At 40.7% G+C, this 27,684-nt stretch overlaps 2 protein-coding genes and 1 non-coding gene across 4 annotated transcripts; 2 read left to right on the top strand and 1 right to left on the bottom strand.

Annotated features, from left to right (window-relative positions):
* Positions 1-352: 352 nt before the first annotated feature.
* LOC115374919 (uncharacterized) lies at positions 353-14,936 on the bottom strand. Its single transcript, XM_030074072.1, has 25 exons — positions 14,611-14,936; positions 14,436-14,470; positions 13,510-13,615; positions 12,879-13,410; positions 12,544-12,686; positions 11,036-11,158; positions 10,408-10,593; positions 10,220-10,275; positions 9,967-10,053; positions 9,244-9,368; positions 8,057-8,133; positions 7,795-7,883; positions 7,481-7,605; positions 6,176-6,245; positions 4,733-4,879; positions 3,924-4,114; positions 3,665-3,770; positions 3,369-3,498; positions 3,222-3,259; positions 3,041-3,104; positions 2,851-2,930; positions 2,638-2,749; positions 2,183-2,310; positions 1,636-2,027; positions 353-761 (listed from the first exon to the last, which is right to left on the bottom strand). The coding sequence occupies exons 1-25, from the start codon at positions 14,927-14,929 to the stop codon at positions 632-634; spliced, it is 3,591 nt and encodes a 1,196-aa protein (XP_029929932.1). The 5' UTR covers positions 14,930-14,936; the 3' UTR covers positions 353-631.
* A 900-nt stretch (positions 14,937-15,836) lies between these two features.
* On the top strand, positions 15,837-15,908 carry trnae-cuc (transfer RNA glutamic acid (anticodon CUC)). Its single transcript has one exon. It is a non-coding gene; the product is annotated as a tRNA-Glu (tRNA).
* A 1,846-nt stretch (positions 15,909-17,754) lies between these two features.
* Positions 17,755-27,284, top strand: LOC115375544 (granulocyte-macrophage colony-stimulating factor receptor subunit alpha-like). 2 transcript variants are annotated; one of them, XM_030074982.1, is made up of 10 exons: positions 17,755-17,853; positions 18,547-18,629; positions 18,782-18,837; positions 18,971-19,136; positions 19,569-19,774; positions 20,921-21,054; positions 24,459-24,603; positions 25,249-25,360; positions 26,010-26,091; positions 26,240-27,284. In XM_030074982.1, the coding sequence occupies exons 5-10, from the start codon at positions 19,585-19,587 to the stop codon at positions 26,303-26,305; spliced, it is 729 nt and encodes a 242-aa protein (XP_029930842.1). In that variant the 5' UTR covers positions 17,755-17,853; positions 18,547-18,629; positions 18,782-18,837; positions 18,971-19,136; positions 19,569-19,584; the 3' UTR covers positions 26,306-27,284. The 2 variants fall into 2 exon arrangements, with proteins under 2 accessions (XP_029930842.1, XP_029930841.1); XM_030074981.1 differs by having other exon boundaries at positions 18,755-18,837.
* Positions 27,285-27,684: the final 400 nt, after the last annotated feature.

Here is a 27,684-nt window from a genome sequence, read left to right as displayed (position 1 = left end):
TTATTTTCAGACTGTTAGTCTTGTAGCCTTATCAGTGAAAGATTTGTACCGACTTGATGCAGAAGAGCTCGCTCACTTTCACACCTCAGAGAACGCCACTGACCTCTCTGAGTGTCTGTCGCTCTCTTGGCATGTAAGCCTCATTAAAGAAAACACTTGATCTTCAATTTTGTGGAGAGATGAGAGTAATTCATTTTTATTTCTCAATAATAAACAGCCGGTAAAGGTGAGCAAACATGATGTCACAAAAAAGTGGTTCTGATGACAATATACATCAGCCGTTAAAGTGCAGTTGCTACTGTAGAAAAAACAAACAAAAACAAAACAAAACAAAAAAACATCTGGGACATGATTTTTTTTTTCACAAAGAAAGCATATGTGGAATATTACACAAATCCTAATAGCATTTTCGCTTTAAGACTCATTTGTCTTGCCACAGTGGTGGTGTTTTTTTCATCTGAAAAGCAAGGCAACTACAAAAACATCACTGGTATTCAGCATTTAGAAGAGGTGTAAGAAACAGAGGTTCAGAAACATGCCCTGCCACGTTCACACAGGTTTAGGAGGTTTCTGAAGTGTGTGTGAGTCCAGCGATTTGGCACAGCTGCAGCGTTGCACTTGATCACTCCTCTCAGACAAAGGTGAGGACGAGTTTCTTGGTGAGGGTGTACTTGGGCTCTGGCATTTGTTTGTAGGTGCGATACTCCCCTCTGCTCACCTCCCTGTTCACTCGTGTCAGAACGGTAAGAATATCCTCCTGCCTGCAAAAGAAAACATTGGGAGCACATTACACTGGCAGCTGGCACAGATTTCCAGTTTACACAGTGTGCTATAATCACCGATTTGTGTTAATGATCCACTCAACATCCTGTTCTCTCAAAAAAGTGGACAAAGGGAAACTTGCCTTGAAATGTTGTCTAGGGTAAAGTAAGCATTTTCTAAAGCAGAACTGACTGCACCATCACAAAATGCACCGTGCCAGTCAACCATTTTCTGTGCATTATAACATCACAAATGAGTCTTGAGTGTCTTGGTTTTCTGGACTTTGAGTGAGACTCATCTGCAAATTCAGATTTATCTTCACAACGCCAGGGGAATACTGTCCCCTTAAGTGCACATCCTCACTATATATATATGAAGATGAAATTAAAATAAATGTGGTTTCTACTGCTGAGTTTCCATTAGCTCTGCACTGTGAGAGCTAAATATGGTATGGTATGACTCTGTCTCTGTTTATTAGCTGGCTCGCCAAAAATCTGAAAATAACAACTGTATCTTGCTCATCTTCAATCCACACAGAGTTTCAGGGTACTTCAGGATTAAGATAAACAGCAGACAATTCATAATTTAATTCATCTTCTTCTTGTATAAAACAGATGTAATACTGCCATTAAAACTGAATGTGGTGCAAAAAAAAAACTTTCTTCAAAATACAGGAAATATTTTATTTGGAATGAATAATCACAAGTAAATCCATTAGATCAGAGCAGGCTTTTTGTTGGAGGTCTAAGCCCCATTGGGGGAGACTGGCCTAAGTAAGTAAAGTTTTGTCTGGCACAGTGCACGACATGCCAAAGCTCTGCCTCTACAGCTTGGTCGGCAGAGACGGGGTGTTTAACAGGAAGCTCCTCTCACCTGGACACTGCCTCGCGCAGCTGCCTGCACAGCTCCTGGATGTAGATGGAGCCTGTGTAAGTGTTGCGGAACGACTTGCACTGCGGCACTGTGGCCATGCCCACCAGGAAGTCAGCATCCCACGGCACCGACTCGCTGTGCACAGGACCTGCGTCTTCCTCCAGGCTCATCGAGCGGTTGTTCTCTCCCACTCTCGGCCTCGGGGGGCACGGCATTGCTCCTCTCTGGTAATCGTTGCCCTGACACGCCTGGATGAAGAACAGCTTGGGCTTTCCCGCCAAGGTGGGGGCGTGCCTGCTGTTGAAGGGCTGTGTTATTTCTCGGAGGGAGACCTTTTGCTCGTCGGTTCCGAACACGCATCCCAACTCTCCATGGGACAGCACGCACACCACCTGAGGTCAGAGGCACAGGCGAAATCAATGTCATTATTGATGTAATGTCAATATATTGCCCAGACCTACAAGGAAACAAACCGGCTGAAGAGTGAGCAACACAAAAAGCCACTGACGATGTGACTTCTGAAAGATGTGGGAAACCGCTCACTCACCAAAGCATCGTCATCAAAAAAATTCCTCCTTCCCAGTTGTGCTAGTTCATCCCGTATATCTTGGGCAGTCATATCGTTACACACCTCCACCTCAAAGCCCAGGCTGGAGAAAACTGAGCTCAGAGCCTCTGTGGGACAGACAGGAGAGATAAAGTGAGAGACTGAAGGATTTTTTTATTGCGTGTGTGAGACCCAAAGCCATGAGTACCAACTCTGAACATCCTCTGACTAAACAGATTCTGGTCCTGGTAGTTAATGGCAAAATACAGGAACACACACATGCCCATAAATCAGAGATTTTTTGGATTTTATTAGTATTTTCTTTTAAACATCTGCCATTTTATCCCTGTGTCTGCTGAACTGCAATTTGTAAATGCTGTTTTGAAAAGTGCTATAGCAGTAAAGTTGTTTATGATGACGACAACGATGATGATAATTGTTACAGAGAAACCTACTCTCATCCTCCAGAGTTCCTGGTCGGTCTTTCAGCTCAAGTCCCAGGAAATGCTCATTGTTGATGATCTTACACACACCACGAGGGTTATGAGTCAGTTCGTAGTAATCCATCTGCAGGACATATACACACACAAACACACGCACAATAAATTTTTACAGTTTAGAAAAACTGATGAGTTACAGATTTTTGGTGCATTGTGTGAAGCAGCTACCGTATCACGAAGAGAGGGGGACACTGTGTTTGGCTGTGCGTCAGAGACAACACTCTGCAGCTCCACGGACAACGATGTAGCTAAGAGGACACAAATGAAACAAATTAAAACAAGCCTGCCTTAGTTGTGAGTACATACAATGTTATGAAATGCATATGAGTGAAAAAGTGAAAGAGCGGCACAAACTCACAGCGGGGCTGAGTCTCTGATACAGACAGACTGTGCTGGAGTGGCTGACGGGGATGGATGACTCTCTGGGAGAAGAAACAGAATCTCAGTGGTCAGTCAGCTGTCCTATGTTTATTATAATTATTATTATTATCACTGTTATTATTTTTCTCTCTCTCCCTCCCACAAACACACGCACAGACCTGGTTGTCCATACTGGGAGCTGGTGAGAAACTGGCCCCTGCAGAGGACACAATCATCTCATCAATTTTGCAGTGATACAACATGATAAACAGGCGGATGTACCTGGGTACTGTATGCGTGTGTGAGTGTGAGTGTGTGTATAATACCTTCTCTGTAGCGCTGCACTATCTCAACCAGTGTTAAGTCACACTCGCACAGGATTTCCACCAGCTTTTCCAGGTTTGTACTGGACAGTAAACCAGCCCTCTCCATTTCACCAAACATATCCAAAGCTGTCTGTAAGAAAGCAGAGAAGACAGTTACACCTACGAGTCGTGTCTGGAGCTACCAGACACAGACAATACCGTCTGGCAAAAAACATGCAGTTGTTTGCATACAATACAAATGTCTAATTTTCACCGACTCTAAAATGTTGTTATGCCTGTTATTAATTTGTTCTCACTTTGCATGACTCAATCTGTCCTCTGCCCAGCTGTCTGCCCAAAAGAAACTTCATCTTCTCGAAGTTCTCCTGAGTCAGGTCCTCATGAATTTGGTACAGCATCACCCTGAGAGAGACACAATTGAACAGCAATTGAGCGTAAGAAGAAAAGATAAAGAAGAGAAGAGAGGGAAACAGGAGAAAAGAACACAGTAAAGACTAAGACTTTGGGAAATAAAACTGACGTTGCAGAACCAGTCAAACCTCTTGTCGCTGTTACCTGTAATCTGACAGAACAGGATGTGCGTCTGTCTCTGGGCCAAAGCTGTCCTCTGGTTGCCTGCTGTCTGTCTCCAGGAGGCTGAGGAGGTCAGCTCGACGGATAACGTTAAGCAGCTGGGAGAGGAAGAAGTGGTCCTCCATCAGACCTCTCTCTTCTAGTTTCATGAACAGCTCCTTCCCATCATTGACCTGTTGAAAAAGACACAAGTCTACTACATTGTTCCAATGTTTACACATCTCTGTAACATCATAGACACACACAATCTTGCCCTGATTGCTTTGCGAATGTTTGCATCACTTCAAATATCGTCAAATCAAATATATCTGAATAGGAGTCACTTTTCAACAAATAAGGCAATGTTTTTAATGCTCTGACAGGCTAACTACACTACGTTCTGCCAGCTTGACAATTTGGTTTTGATATAATGATGTTTCTTTATCCACTTTTGCCTGATGGTTGTTGCTGATATGCCCTTGTTTCCTTGTGTAACCTTGTTTCTATGTTTCATGTTGCTAAACAAATACTTATTATTTTTCATCCCAAATATTAAGCTATGACAGATGTCAGAAGACAAGGGAAACGCTAATTCCTGACAAAGGTCACCTTTACTTTCCTGAATGTACAGGTGTGAAATGTATGTAGGGCTGCGGCAGCAGGGACCTTTGAGAAAGTAGTTTTGATGATAACAAGTACAATTGATGAATAATTACAAATTTCAAAACCTTTTCATGGCTGGTGAATTTAGCCTCAAACAAAGCCTTTAATACAAATTGTGAGGGAAACTGCATGATGAGAGCGATGCTCACCTTCTCCAGCCGTTTCCTGCTGAGGATGTCAATGCACAGGAAGCAGAGGGCGGCCACCTCGGAGGAGTCCAGCTCCTCGTCGATACGGGACAGCTTGAACAGATCCATCACACAGCCACTCCCATGAGCACAGGTCTGATCCTCAGCTCACAGGTCTGTCCTGTCACAGGAGGAGAGACAATCAGAATCAGAATCAGAATCAGAATACTTTATTGATCCCCAGGGGGAAATTACTTTTTGTTACAATAACAAGTCCCACTCCAAGTGTAAAGTAAAAAGAACAAATAGTCAAGAAAAATAAAGAAAGGAATATAAATATAAATATAAATATATATAGAATAAAAAGAAAAATATATATATATATATGTGTACAAGTGCAAACACGGACAGGAGTTATTGCACTATAGGTTATTGCACATAGGTATGGTATTGAATATGGATTATTGCACAGAGGGAATTTGCACAAGAGTTAGTTTATGGGGCCAACCCACTGACTCAGAGTGTCTGACACTCAGAGTGAGGAGTTGTACAGTTAGAGAGAGGAGGAAGAGGAGGAGCAAGAGAGAGGAGGAAGACAAAAAGTGCAGGGGGTTCAAATGATATGCTGATGAGTGCTATAGAATAAAACCAAACCAAGTCAAAAATTGCATAAGTTAGTCTGCCGGGTTTGACAATCCAGGCTGAACACCAAAGGACTAGTGCTGCAGTTGATTAATCTTTAGTCAGACAGTAGGCAGAAAATCAACTGATTATAATTTGATAATCAGTGAACTATTTGTCACTTATCAAGTAAAATTGCCAAACATGCGTTTATTAAAGCCATAATAAGATCTTGAGACTTGCTTACTTCCTCCATTCATGCCAGGACGGTTATTTATTTATTTATTTTTATTTATTACTTTGGCTGCTTCTCAGACTGTGGGAGAAAACTGAAGACACCACTTTGGGCTCAGCTGCCTTCCAATGAGCGTATGCCATTAAGCCATCATATAAGGGACTAAGTGATTAATCAATAATAATAATAAAAAAAAAAATCAATTGATCAAACATAAAAATAACCACAAGCATACAGTCAATGACTTTTAGAGAAATGGTTTATCAAACAGAGCACGACAAGACACTACAGTACAGTACGCTCACTGTATCCTCACTATTATCACAACCATGACTGCGGGAACACCACAGCAGCTAAACATATCGATAAATGACGCAATTAACTCACTGTGAGTACAGGAATAGTGTGCAGGAATGGCGGAAATTATTATATTCGCAACAAGGAAACAAACTGGCTATGACATCCTTTATTAAGACAATAATAACAACTTTAATCTCACATTAGCTTCTCCAAAAAGTAACTTAAATGTGTACGTTGGGCATTCAGACAGGAGTTTGACCACTTGGCTTTACGTCAGCCGAGGGTTCAAATCGACCTTCAAAACTCACCTGTTGACTCCCAACTAAGCGAAAAGTCGTGTCGGTCTCACGGAAACACACGTCCTCGGTACTTTCCTTACTGTGACCCAGAAATTTACAAAATATTTCTCGAAAAAATGTATTTACAGAGCTGCTGAGTCGCCCTCACAGCGGCCGGTGGGTTTCCCCGGTCTTCTCAGTCAGTTTCACTTCAGAGAAAAACTTTCCTACGTAGTCAGTAGAACTTCCGGTTACAACTTTCAAAGTAAAGTAAAACCCTTATTGTTGAAGAAAATATCGCTATCTTAACCTTTCGAAGGCAAAACTCACCTGATATCCGGTTCGTATCTGACAGTAAATGACGAAATAGATGTAGGATGAAGTGCGATGTAGGAAATAGTAGGATGTCTCACAGTCTGTGTTGACATGAACATGCATGATCTGAACCAAGCAGTACTTCATTATGTAAAAAATACTAAAACGGTACTTTTCAATTCTGTAATCACTTAAATAAGGCAGCTGTCCTATGCTTTTGTATTTTTTGTTTTCAAATGCTGCTAACAACTGTATGGAGAATATAATGAAAAATTAATACAAATTGTTAAAAAAAAAAAAAAAAACTAAAACGGAAAAACTTAAAATGCACTCAAAAGCCCTGAATTCAAAATAGCATTAAGGTAAGGGTGTATAAATGTTACAAGTATTTTAAGAAATAGCAGTAATTTAATTATTAAAAATATGTTTGGTTTTTATATGCTCGGATGTAATGATGTTTCGTTACATTCGCTGCATTACTTACATTATTGTAAAGAAAGGATGAATTATTAAAGTATTTATTTCTAACGTATTTTAACACTGCAGCCCTAACTGCTTCATATTCTGTTGGTTAGTTTACACTCTAATAAGGCATCACGTTCGATTTTTTTGTAAGTACAAGTTTATTCTGCAAAGTAACTAGCATCTACAGCCACCAGATGCAGTGCAGTAAAAAGTACAATATTTCCCGATAGGTGCTGGTCTTACAGTGTCTTACAAAGTCTCACAAAATGCAAATACTTAAAAAAAAAATGTATTTATGTTGACTAAAGCTTTCTGACAATGTCACACCAACACAGCTCAAGCAAAGTGTCATGTTTGAATCCCTCCATCTCTCTTGGTTTGACATCGCTAAGCTGCTTCATCTGTCACTCAGGGGAAAAGCCGAGAGGGGAGATAAACACAAGCACAAACTTTGACCTTTGAATGGGACAGGGTAAAAACGGGCTGGGCTTTCAGAGCGGTGATGTTTTGAGGCTTGTTTCCGGAGGACGACGAGAGGCAAAGGGCAGGAAGTACTCTCTGGCAAACCGGAAGATGTCATCTGGCTTCCTCAGCAGCAAGAAGTGCAGGAAGTCTGCCAGGAGGACGCGGAGCTCTGGATGCTGCCTCATGTACGAGGCGTAGTCCGCCTTCAGCTCCTCCTGCAACACAACACACGTTTATATTCTGTCCTAATCAATTCACTTAAAGGGTAAAGCTGAGGTCTGTAAGTGAAAACTGGTTATTTCAGGCATTCAGTTTAGACTGAAATACTTTTTTTTCATTCAACCTAGCGAATAACTAACTTATAGGAAGATATAAGATACAACCCTGCAGATGATTTTGGTCACCTTTCTGTCCAGGAACTTGGAGTGCATCTGCATGTCCTCTTCCCAAACCAGGGGCCTCTTCTCAAACACTGGCTTGTCTTTCAGCGGGTCTAACATGTACACACACACACAAAATATCATACAAAATAATCATACAAAAACTAATTATTTTCGATGTCACTGGCCTCATTATACATATAGCAATCTGTTTGTGAATGTGTGAGTGTGTGTGTGTGTGTGTGTGTGTGTGTGTATTTCTCTGAGTGTAGGTGGGACTGATTACCGTTCTCTAGCTGTGAGGGCAGCTGCAGGAGTCTCATGATGACTGGTGAGCCCACCTGCCCTCTGCTGGCCAGGTGCCTGATCAGAGAAAACAAGACATGACAAAATCATTTACAAGGCACTAAAAACCCTGTTTACCAAAAAATGATTTACAGAGCCGCCAAGGAAACAAATACACATAAATAAGACAGGATAAATGTCACAAAGTGCAAGATTTAAGCTTAGGGCTTTTACTGTTTTCATAATACTGGCACTGGTGAGGCCCTTAGAGACTGTAACTGTGATTAAGGACTACACAAGTAAGCTTGACTGAACTTGAATTATGATATTTTCTAACAGATTTTAATAGAATAGCGCAAGTTGTTGTAGTCTGGTCATATACACTAAAACAAAATACCCCTTTATGATGCAAATCTCTTCACACCTTGCCTAAAATCTGATCTTATCACAGGTCTACCTTCAGATCAATGTTAGATTTTAGCATTAGGATCGCAGTATATCAATGTGCTGATATTAAAGTTTTGATAAAAATAATATTTTCGGTATGTCCCATGCTGATCCAATAAAGATGAGGATATGATTTATCTGAACAGTATTAAGAGTGTCAAACTGTGAAATCTATAATTAAAACTGTATCATTTTGGGTTTTTGAAGAGGGTTTCAGTGTTTCAGAGGCATTCCCACTCCGTTAAGAAACCAGCAGTGGGGAACTTTCTCGTTCTGAATGATTTGTCTCCTTCTTGTGGCAATAAATTAAACGCTGCTTGCAAAAGACACTTCCAGGTGGCTTTCATTCTTCATGCAAAAAAGAAAAACCATAAGAAGATGGAATGACCCATGCTATGATTTTAATCCTACAATCGCAATAGATAATGTGAAGTGTGGTTGATGTAAGATGCGTTACTAGCAGGGAATGTCACTAAGTTGGTTGATAAACTAGTTGTTGTGTGAGCTTGTTTGGCATTAGATTGAACATAATGAATGTTTATTTATAAGTAAAAGCTCTGTGCTGTGGCTTTATTCAATACTGGCACAAAATATTAACTACTGGCAACATCTATTCCAAAATACCGGCACTGATGTAGGCCTTAAACTATCCATATCAGTTCAAACCTAATTCGTATACAGTGGTTTGTGCTGAAACTGCACCAGTATAAGAATCTGATGAAGGGATGATGTTAATCTTACCCATCAGGCAGGAAGTAGCAGTGCCAGGTAGCTGAGACATCCTTCACAGAGTCGACCCTCCTTTCAATCCCAAACACCTCCACTGTCTCACCTCCTACTTCCAGCTGCGTTGGACCGACCTCAGTCTGACCACAGACAAACGGGCAGATAATGAGAATGAGAATGGGATGCTGAATGACCAGGAGATCTTAACACGCACATAAAATCTTACATATGTGGTATGGATGATGTGCAATTCCTGATCCAAGGAAATGAAGGTCATGTTTTCTGGAACTTTCTTCCTCAGGGCCATCAGTCGCATCAAAAGCAGGTTGGAGCCTTCAGTTACCAGCCCTCTTACAGCAGACAAGTGGTAAGAAACACACTCCTTTGTCACCTCCTGTGCACACACACAGACAGAAAAACATTTGATCGACTCTGACATGAAGGAGGTGGGAAAGTTCAACATTCTCCAAAAAGAGCATGAAATGTTCACAAGATAACAGTAAAAATTAATGTTGGAACAGTTTTGAAAAGTAATTTAAATTGTTATTACAAACATACTCAAGTCCTGATTTTATGAAATGATACAGGTAGTAGTTAAGGATGACAGTTGTTGTCTCTCATCTTCACACAAGTTTCCAACACTGATACAAGTGTTTTTTTTTTTTTTTCTGGGCCTGGTCCTGATACAACTGAGTCTGATTCTTCTCATCCTCTCTGTCTAGCATTTTTTCCTCTCACCTCTCCTGTGGTGGTAACTTTGTCGATCACCATCTCTTCATCACGTCGCACCATGTGACACCTCCTGTCCAAAGTGTGGCCCTCAAGCTGAAGGTGGGATTCGGGAAATTTAAAATCACAATAGAACAAAGACATGATACATGAAAGGAAGGCAGGTGCATTAAGAAGGTAAAATGTCTGAATAAACGTGTGGCAGAGAGTTCAAATGACATGTCACAGTAATACAGCAGCGCAGTAGATGTGACTGGCTTACCTTGAGATATTCGTGGTGGTCTTGCTCCAGCACCTCCAGATCCGAGGATAAGTAGGCTTGCATTGATAATGGAAAAAAAAGATAGAGAAAGCAAAGGTGTAATGACGCATCTCTAAACAAGCAAAACAGAGGAGGTAACCTTTCATCTCTCTCTCCCCTGCCAACCCCTGCCTCCCATCTCCAATCACCTGTCACTGCTGTCCCACATGGGTTATTGTCTATGGCTCCTTGGCTGTGGCCGTGCAGCAGCAAACACGGCCGCTGAATTCGCCGGGCAAACTCCACTGTCAAGGCGAACTTCCCCAGCTCTTGGCCACCCTCCGACACTGTCACCAGAGAGTCTGAAAACACACACCTCTGCAGCTCTGCAGGCTCTGGCAAAGAGAGTGGGACAAATGTGTAAATATGAGATAAAGTCAGTGTGAGATAGAGACAGAACTGCAGCAGCAATTCCTGGTAAAAAGGTGAAAAAATTAAACTATGCACAGAAATTAAGGTCCCAAATTCAAATAATCTGAAATTAGGCTACATTAAAAAAGGAGATTAGTTGTTGTTGTTATTGAGAGAGAGAGAGAGAGAGAGAGAGAGAGAGAGAGAGAGAGAGAGAGAGAGAGAGAAGCGTTGGCAGGACAGCTCTTTACTTCCATAACAAAATAGCTAGCATGGCAGCAGAGACTGTGTAATGTACCATCAGCCCAGGTCTCACCAGAGGAAGGTTACGTGCCAAAACCAGGTGCGGTGTAGAGGTGGTGCTCAAACACATTTCCAGTCTCTTCAAACACCGGAAAATAAAGAGAAAGAATATCTACAACTTACCAATGCTGGACAGGAACTCGATGGCTTCTTCCGAGGCTTTGAACTCTCCCCCGACGAGTCCGTCAGCCCCGGCGGAGGCAACGGCGGCAGCCTCGCTCTCCAGCGGGGCTTCCATGGCTGTCACTACCCCGGTGTGGAGCCTCGGTAACCGCAAAAGAAGCCCCTTCCCGGGATTAATAGCTTTCTAAAGCGGCCTGTCCACGCCAAAGAGGAATTATTTTAACATTTTTTAGCTGTGGAGATTTAGTTTTTTTGCAGTAGGTACTTCTGCGCTCCGTCTCTTCAGCGACAACAACATCGCTACGAAAACCCGTCGTCATAGCAACGACGCTACAGTACCGTAATGTTTTTTATAACCGCGCAACCGAAATCCACACTGGCACAGACACAGCACAGCAAAAACAAGATAATACGGGAAGAAACAGCAAACTCTGTCCAAACATTAAGTCCAAAAACACCAACGGTCCATAAATACAGAAGCATGATTTTATTTCTTTTTCGTGTAAAACATTTTGTCTTCTTATGAAAAATGCTATACAAAGTTTTTCATTGTAATTATTATGATTACTAGTAGTAGTGGTAGGATTATATTTATCATCAACCACCTAAAACACCCCATCAACACCAGCATCCTCTCAAACACCTGGAACACTTTAGCACCTGCTGGGCAAACCATAGCAACAATTTAAAAATCCCTAGCAACTATTTAGAAAACGGTATTGAAAGACTTAGCAACAATGTAGCAAGATCCCCAGAAACAACACCACTGTATGTACACTGCATGTAATGTGTTCTGTATGGTTAGTGGAACATGTCAGTAAATGAATAATAATTTTAAAAAATTGCTTTATTTTGGAGTGTTGTCCCTGTTATGTAGTGCCATAGCAAGCACGTAGTGGTGTGTATATATATCTATGGTGGCATAGAAAACAACTGGAATGCGCTTGCAACCACATACCAATAGACTAGCCTGGTACACCCAAGTTTGTCACCTACCTCCCACTACCTTGTGTTTTTATGCGACCAAGGACAAGTATTCTCACATCACAATACAGCATATCAGCTGGACAAGTCAGCAACAGTTTGACTCAAAAATAAGACTTTAGCATTATCCAAAAAATCTCAAAGAACATGGAAAAGTGCAATGATTAAATGTGATGTTTAAAAAATAAAATATCTGGAATGACAAAAAGGTACAGCCTCAACAATACAAATAAAAGAATAATTTGATGGCTATTCGGGTCCAAATAGTTTTTTTTTTTTTTTTTTTTCAGTTACTCAGGTGTTTCAAGTAAATGCCACATGTATGTGAATAAGGTCACAGCCTGAATATAAGAGCCCTGAGTTGAGTAACTGGGATGTGTAAGTTCTTTTTCAGGGTTAAAATTGATAGGTTATATATGGATGTTTGTGAATGGGATACTGAATTCATATGAGCTGGTTCTCCTGAGTATCTGATATTTCCTCAACCAAGATATGACATGTCTGCATAATTTGTGTTTAGTAACATGGTGAGAACACAAGGCTTCTCCTCAGGGTGACATTTCTCGCTTCAGGCATCTGTTTCACTGCACCAGGAACAGCGCAGACCCCCTCTTTCTGGCTGACTTCATCATTCACCCGATAGAGAATTTGCATGAGGTCATCGCCCCTGAAACAAACACACAAAATACAGTGGATTCAAACATGGTACCATCACTGTTATCCCATGGACACTAACAGAATTAGGATCAAATACATTACACTGATCAGATCATCCGTTGCATGAAATATTGTGGACAAAATTAGACCAACCAACTCCACAGACAAACCAAATCAACTTTGTTCTGGCTTTAAGTTTTACCTGAGACAGCCTTCCTTTAACTGTCGACACAGAGCCTGGATGAACCAGCTACCATCCACCACATGTCTCATTGCTGGATACTTCTCAACAGTGGCTATGGCAACGAGGAAATCTGCTTCCAGTGGAATAGAAACCAGATCATCTGCCAGGTCTGTGACGAGCACTCCCTGGTGTTTCTGTCTCCCCTGGCAGGCCTGGATGAAGAACACTTTGGGCTTGTCGACGAGGAGGGCACAGTTATTCCCGTTGAAAGTGGAAGTTATGTCAGTAATGGGGAGTGGTATGCCATCAGTTCCAGTGACAGTGCCAGTGTCTCCATGACTCAGGATACAGCAGACGAAGGCATCGCCGTGCTGAGGAAGCTCCTGAAGCTCTCTAAATGCAGTGCCGGACCACTCTTGCACATTCTTCAGCTGGGAGTCGTCACTCAGCTTGGCAAACCACCTCAGGACCTGATCCATCTGGTCTTTGGTTTGGTCTTTACACATCAGCACTCTGAAGCCCAGCCAGCTAAACACCTCTGCCAGACTTTCTGCAGGAATGGAGAAAGAGGACTCTTGACTCATTAAGGTTCAACCAGCAAGACATATAGATGCTTAATCCATGTAAAGCTATTGACTCCATAACATACGGGCATCCTTGTTGGTTCCCTGTCTGCTCGAGCTGTAGATGAAGTTCTCGTTGTTAATGATCACACAGAGACCAGTGGGTTTGCTGGTCAGCTGATACCGGCAGTCCTAAAAACAGTGGAGACAAAGCCACAGTTTAACACAGATCGTTTTTGTTATCCATATATGTTTATGCACAATGTTAATATCTTAAAAGACAACAATTTGGGAAATATCACATTTAGGGTTAGGAGTTAGGCTAAGAGAGTGACTGGTCTGAACCCATAGTCATATCATATCGCTAATGAGATATTTGACATAAATATGGAGGTATGAAAAGTTGGTAGTTCCAGGATGGCAGGAGTAAAGATTTTCAGGCTTTGGGTCACAGCTTGAAATTGTTTACTGGGCCAGATCCTCTTCATTCATTTTGGAAAACTCTCCAAGTGAGGCGATCATTCTGGCGACAAGGGAGGAGTTGACGGGTCAAAGTTGGAAGATCTATTACACTCCCACTGTATGGAAGAGACCCCTTACATCGTATAATCATGAGTGGAGTGTAATACTTTTACTACTGAAGTATTTTTAACAAGCATTCCTGCTTTTCTTGAACATGCATTATTTTTTAACATTAGTATAGAGAAATGCAAGTTGAATGGGCGTGTGCAGTACTGCCGTCATTAACTAAACCTCTCATTAAACTACTATTATAAAACTGATATTGTGTGTTATGAGCTAAAAAGAAGGCTTTTAGTTGATAACGACCTATCTGATTATTTGCAGGGCAAAGGCCAAAATACCCAGTAAGTGCTTGATGTATAGTTGTTGTGTAAGTGTGAGTTACTGCCTGTTGTAGGCAGGGCTTTACTGGGCATGCATGTGGTTAGTGAAGGTCACTACCGCTGCATCATGCTAAGAGTCAGGGTTAAAGGTTAAACAAAGGCGTCACCTTCTTTTTTCTTTTGCGCTCTTGGACTGGAGAACCTGAGGACGGCAAAATATGATTACACCTCAAAACATAAAACTTTTTAACAACTTTTTGATAAAACCTAACTTGATGTAGAGAAAAATTGATTACTATAACAGTATGTATGTTAATGTAGCTTCACTGTAGGCTAAGTTACTTTCACAACAGGTGGATGGAGGACAGGTGCTGTGCCACAATATCTTCTCCAGCCGCGGGAAAGTTTCTTTGATGTCCTTGTCAGTCTGGAGCAGGTGCAGGAAGGCTTGGCAGGTTTCCTCTCCTTTATCCATAAGTTTGTCCACGAGGCCAATGACGTGTCCCTCCACATTTTCTCTGTTGATGTCTTTCAGGTTGTTGTATTCACGCTGGGTTATCAGCTGATTCTCATAAACTTTGTCGAGGATGCGTCGACGGTCTGTAGACAGAACGTCTTGAAGGACTGTCTTATTACGCCTCACTGTGTCTTTGGCTGCCATACTGGATCTGAGGGAGAACAAAAAGAAAAAGAGATCGGTAGATACATAGATATATAGAGGTGAAGATGCATGAGAGAGAAACACATGACTGGATGTTATGAATCTTATCAATACAATCCAAAAGGCAACTGTTTGTGTGTCAAAAGCCCATTGAGAGACTGTAACTGTGATAAAGGTCTCAAAACAAACTGGAATATAATAAGTTTTTCTTTAGGTCAGGGCAATAACCTGATAATAATGACATCAAATTTATCTTGCCTCCATCGTAGGTAGGGATAAAATGAGAAAAAGTAAACTATATAGTACCGAGCAAGATAAGTGATTTTATTTGTATGTTTTTTTAAACCACTGGTCCATATCGTTATCAGATTTGAGAAACCTGAGGACTGAGTGCTACTTTTGGACATTTAAATACGTTGGCCATACTACCGCAGAACATCAGACAAAATCATTAGAACCAAATAAAGGAAGGTAAAAACAACAAACAAAAGACGGCACTACATGATAATGCCATGCTTCCATCCATGTCAGTAACATCACCGCCTAAACTAAGTTTCGTTTTCGTTTAGCTTAACTAGCTAACCACTATCTGATCTTAGCAAAGCAAAGAAATATGTTATTACTAGCCAAGTACACGCTAGCATACTCACCTCTATCCTCAGTTGATATCTTATTTGCGGAAATAAGTTGCGCGCCTGAAGGCTTAAAGTGACCTGATGCTCTGGTGAGGTAGCCGGACCGGAAGTGCTAATACTATCTTAATACTATACGGGTGTCGAGCCTCAAATTATTATTCCTCAGCCGAAACACAGCTCTAATTTATTTAACTACTCCAAAGCAGACATTATAGACCCACATTATATTTTGAGAAGTTTTAATACACTACACTGACTCCAGTGTATCGCCTTCCCTGGTGGTCTAGTGGTTAGGATTCGGCGCTCTCACCGCCGCGGCCCGGGTTCGATTCCCGGTCAGGGAACTAACCTTTTCCTCCCAGCTTCTCTCACTTCTGTTGAGTTTTGAGCCACTCGACACCTACCAGAGGAGACCGCGGTGCTCCACTGAGATAAATGTCTTATTCTGTCTATGAATGTGCAAAATACCTGCAGCCCTTTTTTGCACAATTCGCCTTTCATTTGCCCAAACTTGCACATTGCTCACATTCGTCTTTTGTCTTTACATACATGTCCTTCTTTTCTGATTGGTATGGGGCAAAACATGCAAAAATACGGGATAATGGCTTTTACCTTGAATCGCCGCGTGTTTCTGTGTATAGTGGCCCATGCCGCTTATCCGCCCCTTTCTGTGTGATGAATATTTCATCATGACGGAAAATCGCTTTCACTGGCTGACTTATGATTAGCCTCCATAAATTACATTATCACACCACATCAGCAACGTTTTAAGTACCTCTGATATTACTGCATTACCTGCACCAATAAACTGCACACGGTTTAAAATAGGTTAATTTTAATACAGTAAATTTATGTTGGATTGTTGAGACATACGGATAACAGTAATAGGCTGTTACAGCTGTTGGATTTAATGGGCAACAATAAAATTATGTGTCTTTGTCTTTATATGTAGAGATATCGGCTACTTAATATATGGAGACCTATTCATCCATAGTATCATATGTAAAACAGCTTTATTACAGTCTTGATCTGATAAACAGATCAAGTTCTACACCAACCTGGAATTAACTTTGCAAAAGTTGGAACTGAGAAGTGCAAGAACCCAGTTAAACAACATCAGAGGGAGAATCCAACAAGAAATGTATGCTGATCAGTGGAAGAATTTCTCACAATGACTGTACGGTCTAGTCCTACAAATACATGGATATCATTGTTGTGCACTGTTATTTGCCAAACAGTTCATTTTTTTTTTTTTTTTTTTTTAGATAAATGTGTTTTCTTTTTATTATCTACATTATGTCCTGCATTATCAGGTCTACTATCTGTACAAAGACAGAAAGAGAATGTTTTTTATATGATATATTGAGGGGGAAAAAGTCTCCACAAATTTAGCACCCCAAGTTTATTTCCACCATCACTGTATTATGACCACCCATAAACCACAAGAGGCTCCTGACTGCAGCTGTAGCCTAGTAAGCCTCATTTGAACTCTACTGTTGATGTCAGCTAATGAAAACTACCTCCAGGCCAGACAAAATATACACACATGAAAAGAACAAGAGCCTGATCTTTAGTGTATTAAACATCTAGGCTATTAGATGTTATGAACCAAAGCCAAACCCGGTCCACTGATTGATACTTATTGATGCTTGTTCAAGAAATAACCTGTGGATGGATTTTAAAACATATATTTTGATTTAATATGCTATTTTTTTCTAAGTGCAGATCTTGTTTTGCTTCAGAAATAGGTGAGTATATGGTCCTTATATTTTTAAGTATATAGGTATATAAGTATATGGACACACATTAGCCCATCTAGGACTGCAAAACACAGGAATCAGAATGACATCAACGCCCATTCAGCGTAGACCAGGAATGTTGGTACTGTATATTTTCTTGAGAATACCATTTCTCATTTATAATACTCAGCTGCTGCGTGTCACTCTATATTAAGATGTATTCCAAGAAAGGATGTGGTTTGAATGCAAGTATAAACAAATGTGTTTAAGACAGAATGAAAGAATGAAAGAAAGAAAGAAAAAGGCTGATAGAAAAGATGGGATGGAATGGAAGGGATGGAATGGAATAAAAAGAAAAAAAGACAAAGAAAGAAAGACAGAAAGAAAAAGGAAGCGAGGAAGAGACCTACTGTAGGATTTCCTGAAAATGTGCTTTGTGTATGTGCACGTCATGTTTCTCCTGCCCCCAGAAATGTGTCAGAGTCTCTTTGTCACTGGCAGCAGTCCGAGCCCGCAGTGAGAAGGAGCGAGCGCAAAGAGGCAGCGGGAGGTAAGCGATTTTAATTTTCATTCCACTAATGTTACAGGAATCCTTCATTTCAAAGTGTCACCATAAAATTCATACATAGACACATACTTACACACACACACACACACACACACACACACACACACACACACACACACACACACACACATACATACATACATAAACAAATAAATGAATACATACTTACATACATAAATCAATAACTATTTCTTCACGATCAGCATTTATCAGTTTTGAGAGAACAGAGTGATGCCATAACTTCTTCTTTCTTTGATCTTCAGCATTTTTTTTGTCTGAGTGGAAAATTAAAAAGCTATTGTTGGCAGTGGATTTTATTCATTCATTCATTCATTTTTTTTTTTTTACTTAAAATTAAGTGTTCTACATAGCACAAAGAGGTTGAACAGTGATTTTTGCAAAAGGAAAACAGATTTTTTTTAACCATTGTAGACCAAAAGGATAACTGAACCTTCTCTCGGTCAGCAGTCAACCACTTAATTTCTGAACTTAAAGGGGAAGTTTGAAAAGCCAGGAAATGACTTGCTGTGAAACAGTAGCTGTATGGTCATGTATGCTGACAGCAGCTGGTCTTATAAGGTGTGATAAACCACCAGCCACATACTCATGGTCAGTATTTACTGTGTGTGTGTGTGTGCGCCTGTTTATGTGTGTTTGTATGTCTGCACCCTATAGGTTGGCTATGGATCTCTCTCCTGCCCATGCAGTATTTTGGTCCAGTTTCTTGGTTCTTTGGGCCCATAGGAGCTCACAAAGTGGTAAGAAGCAAATGTCTTACAGAGTATGACAATGTGTGCGTGTGTGTGTGTGTGTCCACATAAGTTTGTGCATCCATGATCCTGTCTAACCAGTGTGTCTCATTCTTGCCCATATTGTGCTACAGGGCTAAATGCATCTTCTGTGTTTACAGAGGCGAGAGCCCCCTATTCAGATCTCTGTCAGGATGGCAACTTGAGCATTAATCAAGTGAGAGTCTCAATATATATGTGCATGTATAATTTAGCTTGCTCCTGGTTTTACATATTGTACAATATAATTGCAGATTCCTGAGGAAGACGTCTCCTTTGTCTTTTTATGCCTCTGTCTGTAACTATTTCAGGTCGATGTGCGGAGCTATAGGAACTCCTCAGGACCGACAGAGCAGGTTGAGAGAAGCGTGGAGTTAAAAACGACTTTTCGTGCCTCCTTCACCCAACGAACACACTTAACTGCTCCTGGTCGTTCCACTCTTTACCAGAAGGCAGTCAGGTTTCCGGCGCTGTCATGTAAGCTTTGATCTTCTCCTTGTCATTTCTATTCGCTGCTGCTCTGCGCATAGATGTTTAAAGAGAAATACTACTCATATGATGGTAAGGTAGCATGGTCTGATCGGTGTTTGTGAATATGATCATTTCTGACAAAACAAGACAATACTGTAATCTGCTTTTGTGCTCATGTGAAGCATCCACAAGTAGTTATAGAGACGCAGTGGATGTTTCTCTGCACTTTTTACATGAGTGTAGCCCTGTAGAAAATGCACCGTAGTGCTAGGAATACCATGCAAGACGTGAAAATCAAACATTAGGGGAACTCTCATTTTCAAAGTTAGAAGTCAGTGGTGGTGTTCCCCTTTACGTTATTCACAAACATCAAACCAATCACACAAAAGTAAATGTATTGTTCTCAGTGTGTATCTCTCTCTCTGTGTATTTATCTAGTATTTGTGAGGGGAGTATGGGAATGCCATCTTCGAAATATTCATCTGAGGAGGTCACCGTGTCAGAGGAAGGAGTTCAATCGCAGTCTGTGTTTCTGCGCCAGGACGGCATTGATTATAAGAAGTTATCAGTAATCCTCCGTGTCAACGTGTCCCTGCCCGACGGATGGACAATCTACACCCACAAATACAACACTATGGTCCTCGGTAATACTCCGACACAAGCACTGTTACGGAGTTATAGAGGTTCAAGAGGCACACTATAACCATCATATTACTCATCGCTGACACATGGGCGTCTCCTGGATAAAAAAAAAATGTTACTGCAGCACGACGCTTCTAACTCACTTACCACAGTGACGTTACTGTGGTGAAGACGCCAAACAAAGCTGTGAAATATATTCAGATATATTTAATCTACATAATATTGTAATGTATTTCCAGATCGGTGGTTAAAGTCAGAAACAAGATACTGCACAATTACACCAGACAGTACAAAAATGTCCTTTATTCTTATAATTCTTTATGTAGCATGGGACAACACCTTGATGAAGACGGTGTAGTTGAAACACACAGGATGTTTAGGTTGTTGTGGCGAGTTTTGTATTGTTTTTCCATAGATGGACTTTATCCACAGGACAGTTTAACAGTCATTTTTTATTGCCTGGTGTTGTTTGCCCTCGTCCTGGAATGTACTACACTAGTACATTTTCATGTGCACAGTCTTGTACCTTTTATGTTTTTTTTGCAATTAACCTGAATTACGTCAGTGCAGTGCTAATGTGTTTGTACTGACAACTGAACCAGGAGAGTTTCATGCCCACCTTAACGTTGGAAATATTGAAATGGGCCATCAAGTAACACTCCAGTTCTGAAATTGAATGGGATTTTTACTTTCAGAGCCATGGCTGCCAATATAATATTTTGTCTATTAATGTTCACTCTTCCATAGCATCAGTTGTTAGTGTAACATACTCATTAGGGCTGTGTGATATGAACAAAATCAAATATGGTATGTTTGAGCAAATACTGTGTTTTCAAAATTATGACGATAATGGCACTTTCATAGCATATTAATATGCACAGGATTTTTGACAAGCAGTTATCAGTAATGTGGATATGATGGCCAACCAAGTAGAGACAAATAGAACAGCTACAACACTCTAATAAGTTCAGGATATTGTGCTCTATTACTGTAATGAGTCCTTTAAAACTAACACTTTTGCTGTATTATGAGACACAGTACATGGCTGTATACTATAATATGAATATTGTGCTACATCAGTGAATTAATTTTATTCATTTTGTGTGTGTGTGTGTGTGTGTGTGTGTGTGTGTGTGTGTGTGATGCAGAGGTCCTGTCTCCACCGCCTAACATCACTGTGGTCAGAGATGAAGGAGGCCTGCTGGTGACATGGGCTCAGCCTTCCGTCCGTTTACGATGTGCAAACAAATGCTTTGAGTACCAGCTGGACATCAGTGGCCAGGTACAGAATGAGTGTGTGTGTGTGTGTGCGTGTGTGTGTGTATGCCATGTACGCTCACCCGTTCACAGGTCACCATGTGCTCCGTCACTACAGTATGTATGAGATGTGGGACATTCTTTCCCATTAAAATCAACGCAGCAGGATGTGATTTTTTTTTTCCTAGGATGACAAAGGTATGAACTAATTGACTTCAGTGACATTCATTCTCTACAGCCTTTCCCTTATGTTAGCCCTAACCAACATATGCATCTTTGACCCTCACTTCAACCAGTGAGCCAAAATGACACCTCAAAATGTAAAATATGACTTTGCCATCCTTGGAAAAAAAAACTCTGAACAAGACCTAAATCAATCTAAACCCTATATTCAACCCTAACCACAGCCTGGCGTTATCCTCAACCAAACTTAGATCCGAAATTATACTTAAACTAGGTCCAAACCTGCCCCAATCCTAAACTTCACCCTTTTAGAGTAGAATTTCAGGCTCTAACCATGACGTGACCTTAACCTTAACCAAACTCAGACCCTAAATACTTCTTAAAGTAGACCGAGTCCAATTTAAATCCTAACCTTAACCATTTTGAAATAAGATCATACACATTCTCAACATAGCCTGACCCTAACCTTAACCAAACTCCAAAATTACCGCTCTATGCAATTTTAGCAAAACTGGAAGAAATTTTTAGAAATTGGAGTCACAAAGGAAAGGACACAAGGTGAGGGTGTGTGTCCATAAGACTGTCTCTGCCACCCAGAACCGAGCATCAGGACCGCCACACGGAGCTGAACGCACTGTGCTTCAGGAACTGGACTCACAAAGCAGTGAAAATAAAAATTGATCCCACATGGCCCGGCTAGGATGAGGGAGAGCGGCTCCTTCTTATTCGTTTTCCCTAATAATAAATTACTAACAACCAGCGGCCACCAACCTTTGTGATAGCATTGGGGCTGCAGTGGAGGGGTTGCAGGGTTTTGTGGTCCACAAAACCACGCGCCCCATAGCAACAACTGACAGTACATGCAGCTCATCTGACAGGACTTGGGGCCCCTGTTTGTTGCAAGATGCAAAGACGAGGTGACTCCATGAGGCTGGACCAAATCTGCCACCCAGTCCCAGACGTCAGGGGCTGCCACATGATTTCACTTTAACTCAGAAGTGTAAACATGTCGAGGCGTGTTGTTCATCGGGGTTTTGAGAGAAGAGGTCACGGACATGGGCCAGTGCCTTTTCTCTTGAACTCTCACCTCGCAAGCACTAACACAACTGGAGATGGGGTAGGTGTGAGATATCGAGTGCATCATACCAAACTCTTTCCTACCACTTTAGGTCAAAAGCGTATGTAATAAATAAATAATAAATATAGGCCCTGTTTGGTTCTTGAAATAGTTGTGATTTTTTAAATATGATTTAGTGACTGAATTTGACACCCCTGTTTTAGAGGTATCGTCACATGTCGGGACCAGCAAACAGCCAAAGATGTGCAGTCAGAGCAGGGATATTTCTTCCAAATGCATTCATGCCTTAGGATTGAAAAACCCCTTAGTGTTTGACACCCCTGCACCCAGGCTAACGTCCACATTCTGGTTGGTGGAAACTGTGAACGCTTTTTCACTGCTTTCAGCGAGCAAACACAGCGCAACACATCTTCTCTGTTCTCAAGTGGGTGTGACGCACTTTACGGCCCGGCATGTGCGCTGTCACAAACGCCATTTTATTTTGAGCCGGCCGAATGACCGCAGCAAACCGTTCCATTACTTTTCCGCTTCATTCCAGTTCAGTGGTGGGTCGTGTACAGAGTTTAAGTTCATGTTTATTTAGAGCCCTAACAGTCTCAAGGCCCACAGGTGATAGAAAACAGAACAACCCGCCCACGTCTAAACCCTCATAGGCAAATATGGGAAAAAAATAGAAGTCTTGAATGATCACAGAGAGAAAGCAGCACCTTCCAGGCCGGCCAGGAGTGCAACGGGTGCCAAGTGGGCAATAATTAACACTAAACAACTTAGATAAAAGTATGAACAAAGCAAAAACAATCAGAATAGGGTGAGCCTTTCAAAATAATAAATAACAAACAGGCAGAAAAGGCATGCATTAGGAACGAGCAGCAGGAGAGGCAGAGGGATGCACAACAATATCAGCATCGGATATCAGCAAATACGATTTTCAGCTTGAAAATGAAATATCTGTATCGCACCGAAATGAAAACCTCTGCTGATATGACAAGCCAACATGTGAAACTGGTAAAATCTGCCCTGGTTGTGGCTGATGTTATCAGGATTGTCTCAGGGAGAGCATCATCCGAGCCTGTTTCAGTGCGATAAATCTCACAGATTGTGTGAAAGAATATACTATATAAAAATAAAATAAATACGGCATGTGTTACATAACCTAAGCTGAAGCTTTCTTATTATGCCCAGTGAATGTGTATATTTCGAAAAGCTTTGTATGTTATTTCTGCATCTGCCAGTGGGCCTTCACAATAAGAGTAGGCATAGTAATGTTAATTATTGTGTCTACAGGAGAGACTTGATATTCTCTGTGTTTAGATGGAAAAAAAATATGTCTGTATATCGGTATCGACAATTAGCCAAAAGAGCTGGAACATATTGGCATACCGGATATCGGCAAAAAACACAGCAGCGACGTGAGTTACACTGAGCTGAACGCAGACAACACACTTACTTATAGAGTGAGGGTGAGGATGAAGAAGCACAACTAACTCTACAAGAGCTCTATAACAAACAACTTATTAAGAAAGCAACCTCCATCCTGTCTGACTGCTCTCATCCTTTACACCAACAGTTTCAGTTTTTACCATCAGGTTCACTACTCAGACTCAAACTTGCAAAAACAAACAGATATAAGCACTCCTTTGTACCCTCCGCGGTTTCTCTTTTAAATGCCAGGAGGAAAAGGTAGATGGGTGGAATAGTCTCCCAAATTCGTAATGATGATCTCTCAAATTCAAGTGACCATTTATTTATTTATTTTTTTCCCCCCCTATGTCATGCATGTTTGTATTTTTTGTTGTGTGTGCTCCCTTTGTTGCGGAACTAATTGCTCCATTGGGGACAAATAAATATATATATATATATATATATATATATATTGATATATATTGATAAGAGTTTGAAAATGAAACCTACGCAGTCAGAGTCTGAGCGGCAGACAACACCAAGTCCTGTCCAGGTGTCCGGTTCAAACGCTACAAACCTGCCTGCCTGGAGGGATTTTAGCAGGAGTTTAAGGGGGAAGGGGAGCAGCCAAGTCAAACCAAAGTCACATTCAAACAATATCTGCAGCAAACATCTTTGATCATACACGGATACAACAGGACAGATCTGAATTCCTGTACAATTTTCTTCAGTTTTTTCATCCATCTCATTGCATCTTTTAAAAACAGGATGAACTGAAGACCGTGATCAAGCAGCTGAATTACACAGAGCCGAACGCAGATCCCAAACTCAGCTACAGGGTGAGGATGAGGACGAGGAAGAACAATGACTGCCGCGGATCTTACCACTGGAGTGACTGGAGTCAGTTTGTCAGTGAGTTGTTGGCGACCAGTTTCTGTCCCTTCCACCCATCAATTGATTATTGGGACGAATATGGAAGCAATAGGCTAACTTCAATGTCTTATTGCTGTTTTATATATATTTTTTAATCACAATCACTTTGTTAACATTGGAAACCTGAGCAGATTCCCTTGATTTCTGTCAAAAACATGGGAAAAAGGTAATGGGCAGCTTACCAAGAAATGACCCAAAAATTTACAAGACGACACAAAAATGAACCAAAAAATGACCTGAAAATTAGCCAAAAATGTAATTTTTTTCCTGTAACATAATTTTGAATACATAATTATAATTATTAGAAATATATTATTCTGCACATTTTCCCGTAGTTTTTTTTTTTGGTTACTTTTCCAATAATTTTCTCCCCCCCTTCCCCCCCCCCCCCCCCCCCCCCCTTTTTTTCTTTTTTTTAAATTAAAATTTTCAAGGCACTTCTTGCTAAGTTGCTCATCGCCATGTTTTTTGAAAGATATCAAGCCAATTTGCTTCGGTTTCAAAGGATTAAATGCATTCAGAGGCCTCTCACAAGCAGTTAAACAAGGTTTCACAAGGGTTAAGGGTCATCACCATCAATATGTGTGTGTGTGTGTGTGTGTGTGTGTGTGTGTGTGTGTTTAGCTGTGCCCTCATCTGAGCCAGCCTACAAACTCAACAGTGTGGTGATCATCCTAATTTCACTTGGAATACCCATGATCCTCCTGGCTTTGCTGCTGTTCTTCAGGCTTCAGAGGTACAGTCTTCCTATTTTTCTCTTTCTGACACCGACTGATTAACTGCTTGAATCACACACACACACACACACACACACACACACTCATGCCTACCTACCTTTTTCAATCTCAGCGAGTCATTTCAAATCGGATATATAAATCCTATCCGCTCTTTTAAATGTGAAAGTGAGTCAGACGTTGTTCAGGAACAAAACAGACTCTTGTGAACGTGTAATCTGAAACATATCAGCTGAAGCAGCAGTGTTATTGAAGACAAAAAGCACAGCAAGGAGAAGTGAGAGTATACGAACAGATGGTGGTGTTTTTTTGTTTTTGAACTGTGGCCACAAACCCTCAAGTCTAAGCTTCCTTAAACTTAAGATAGAAACCGCCCATGTGTCTTCAACAATGAACAGGGGAAGAACACAAAGTGAAAAAAGTACCGAAGGGTCCACTGTTTTCTTTATGTTTCACTGTTTTTCCACTGCCAGCTATCAGCTTAAGAATAAACTGTGAATTTTGCCAAGTGTAAACTTTCCTCCAAACTATCAAGCACCATTATGAGTTTGTTTTGTCTTGGATGTGTGCCAGCATTCTTGTCTGTACCTGATTGTATGTGTGTGTGTGTGTGTGTGTGTGTGTGTGTTTGTGTGTGTCTGTGTGTTTCAGGGTGTCGGAGCTTCTGTTTCCTCCCATTCCCCGGCCTTCTAAAAAATACAAGAACTTCCTGGAGAAAACTGACACATTTCTGGTAAACACTGACACACACACCTACCCCCACACATACAGACACACATACACACACACATGCACACACACAATTGTCATAAACACTCACTAACACATTAAAGTTGTGAGAGGACAATGTTTTGAGTGTGTCTTCCTTGTGTGTTTTCCAGTTTTCTCCTCCTGTCCAGCCTCCTAAATATGAAGAAGAGATCACAGAGGTGGAAGAGACCCAGTAAAGCCCTGAAAATATTTTTTTAATAGCAATGCAAGACTGAAGTCTCCGCTTTCTACAGCCCAATCGCAAGGAAAAAATATTGTCATTTTACATTTCTACAAACCAACATGTTGTCAATGTTTTCAAGTTTCATTACTGAACAAAGTTACTGAACATTAGCTAACATTTCCTACAATTAACCATTGACCTTTTCCTAACCTTAATCATGACAATGAACCTTTTCCTAATGTTAACCACGACCTTTTCCTGACATTTTCCTAACGTTAACTATGACCTCTTCCTGACCTTTTCCTAACGTTAACTATGACCTCTTCCTGACCTTAACCATGATGACAAACCTTTTCCTAATGGTAACCATGACCCATTCCTAACCTGAATGAAGTCGTTTAGTGGCTAACGAAGATAACAAATCAAATAAAAGTGGCTAAAGGACCTAACATTAGGTAACGGCAGTCACATGACATGGATGCAGGTCCACCTCACTGGCCACAGGTTGAAATGTTGTTTTGAATTTTTTTTTTTTTTTTTGGTTCAGAAATGTTGACGTTCCAACACATCCGTTAGTTTGCAGGAACAAAAAAGCCAACAGTTTACTCCGTGTTGCTTTATAATATGCTACTAAGGTCATGCATCGCTGTACATGCTGTCATGCATATTTGAAATTTTCCATACAAACAGGATGTAGAGTGGTTGTCTGGTATAAGAGAAAGGGAGACCACTATATTGCACATTGTATTGTGAGTGGTGTTTGCGATGATTTATGTCACGCTCTGTTTATTTATATTAATTTAGCTTACAGCGGCTATGAGGGCATAGGAACACATTGACAATAAGTGAAAAAAGCGATGGCAAAGTAAAAAGTTCAAAAACATGTTAAGTTGGACATACAGTGGTGGAAAAAAGTTTTCGGACACTCTTAAAATTTTACACAATCTCACAATCTCAAACATTATCATGAAATATTTGTGGAAAAATCTTTTTTGTGTTTCAAAAGGTGTGGCTGCATTAGACAGATACAAACAAATACAAATTATATTTTTTGTTTATTGTTTACAAGGAAAACTAACAAAACTAAATTCTTGACAGTTTAATCTTTATCTTCAGGTGTGTTTCCTGCGTTAGGTTCCTTGTTTTAGCCATTTTTGTGTCTGAAGAACTTTAAAATGTGCTGGCTTTACATAGACACGAAGCTTGGCAACAAATATTGTGTCTTTTAATAAAAAGAACGACCTTCATCACTGGTACCAAAATGACCCAATACTCAAAATTTCGTACATATTTTTTTTGGAACCAATCAATTTTAAGTTTTTAATGTTTTTTTTTAGGATTTGTTTAGTATTTTGGCTGTGACTGTACTAAAAGAAATTGCACTTGAAGACC

Source organism: Myripristis murdjan, chromosome 17 (assembly GCF_902150065.1).
Source record: "Myripristis murdjan chromosome 17, fMyrMur1.1, whole genome shotgun sequence".
Lineage (NCBI taxonomy): Eukaryota > Metazoa > Chordata > Actinopteri > Holocentriformes > Holocentridae > Myripristis > Myripristis murdjan.
Note: the sequence above shows the minus strand (reverse complement) of the source record. Positions and strands in the feature narration are given on the sequence as shown.

What these genes read in the sequence shown, in the direction of transcription:
- LOC115374919 (XM_030074072.1), bottom strand. Translation starts at nt 14,929, where the DNA reads ATGGCAGCCAAAGACACAGTGAGGCGTAATAAGACAGTCCTTCAAGAC. An exon ending in TGCTACTTCCTGCCTGATGG is followed by an intron (nt 8,134 to 9,243) that starts GTAAGATTAACA and finishes TTCTCTGATCAG; the next exon opens with GCACCTGGCCAGCAGAGGGC. An exon ending in CCAAGTTCCTGGACAGAAAG is followed by an intron (nt 7,606 to 7,794) that starts GTGACCAAAATC and finishes GTTGTGTTGCAG; the next exon opens with GAGGAGCTGAAGGCGGACTA.
- LOC115375544 (XM_030074982.1), top strand. Translation starts at nt 19,585, where the DNA reads ATGGGAATGCCATCTTCGAAATATTCATCTGAGGAGGTCACCGTGTCA. An exon ending in TGACTGGAGTCAGTTTGTCA is followed by an intron (nt 24,604 to 25,248) that starts GTGAGTTGTTGG and finishes GTGTGTGTTTAG; the next exon opens with CTGTGCCCTCATCTGAGCCA. An exon ending in AGAAAACTGACACATTTCTG is followed by an intron (nt 26,092 to 26,239) that starts GTAAACACTGAC and finishes TGTGTTTTCCAG; the next exon opens with TTTTCTCCTCCTGTCCAGCC.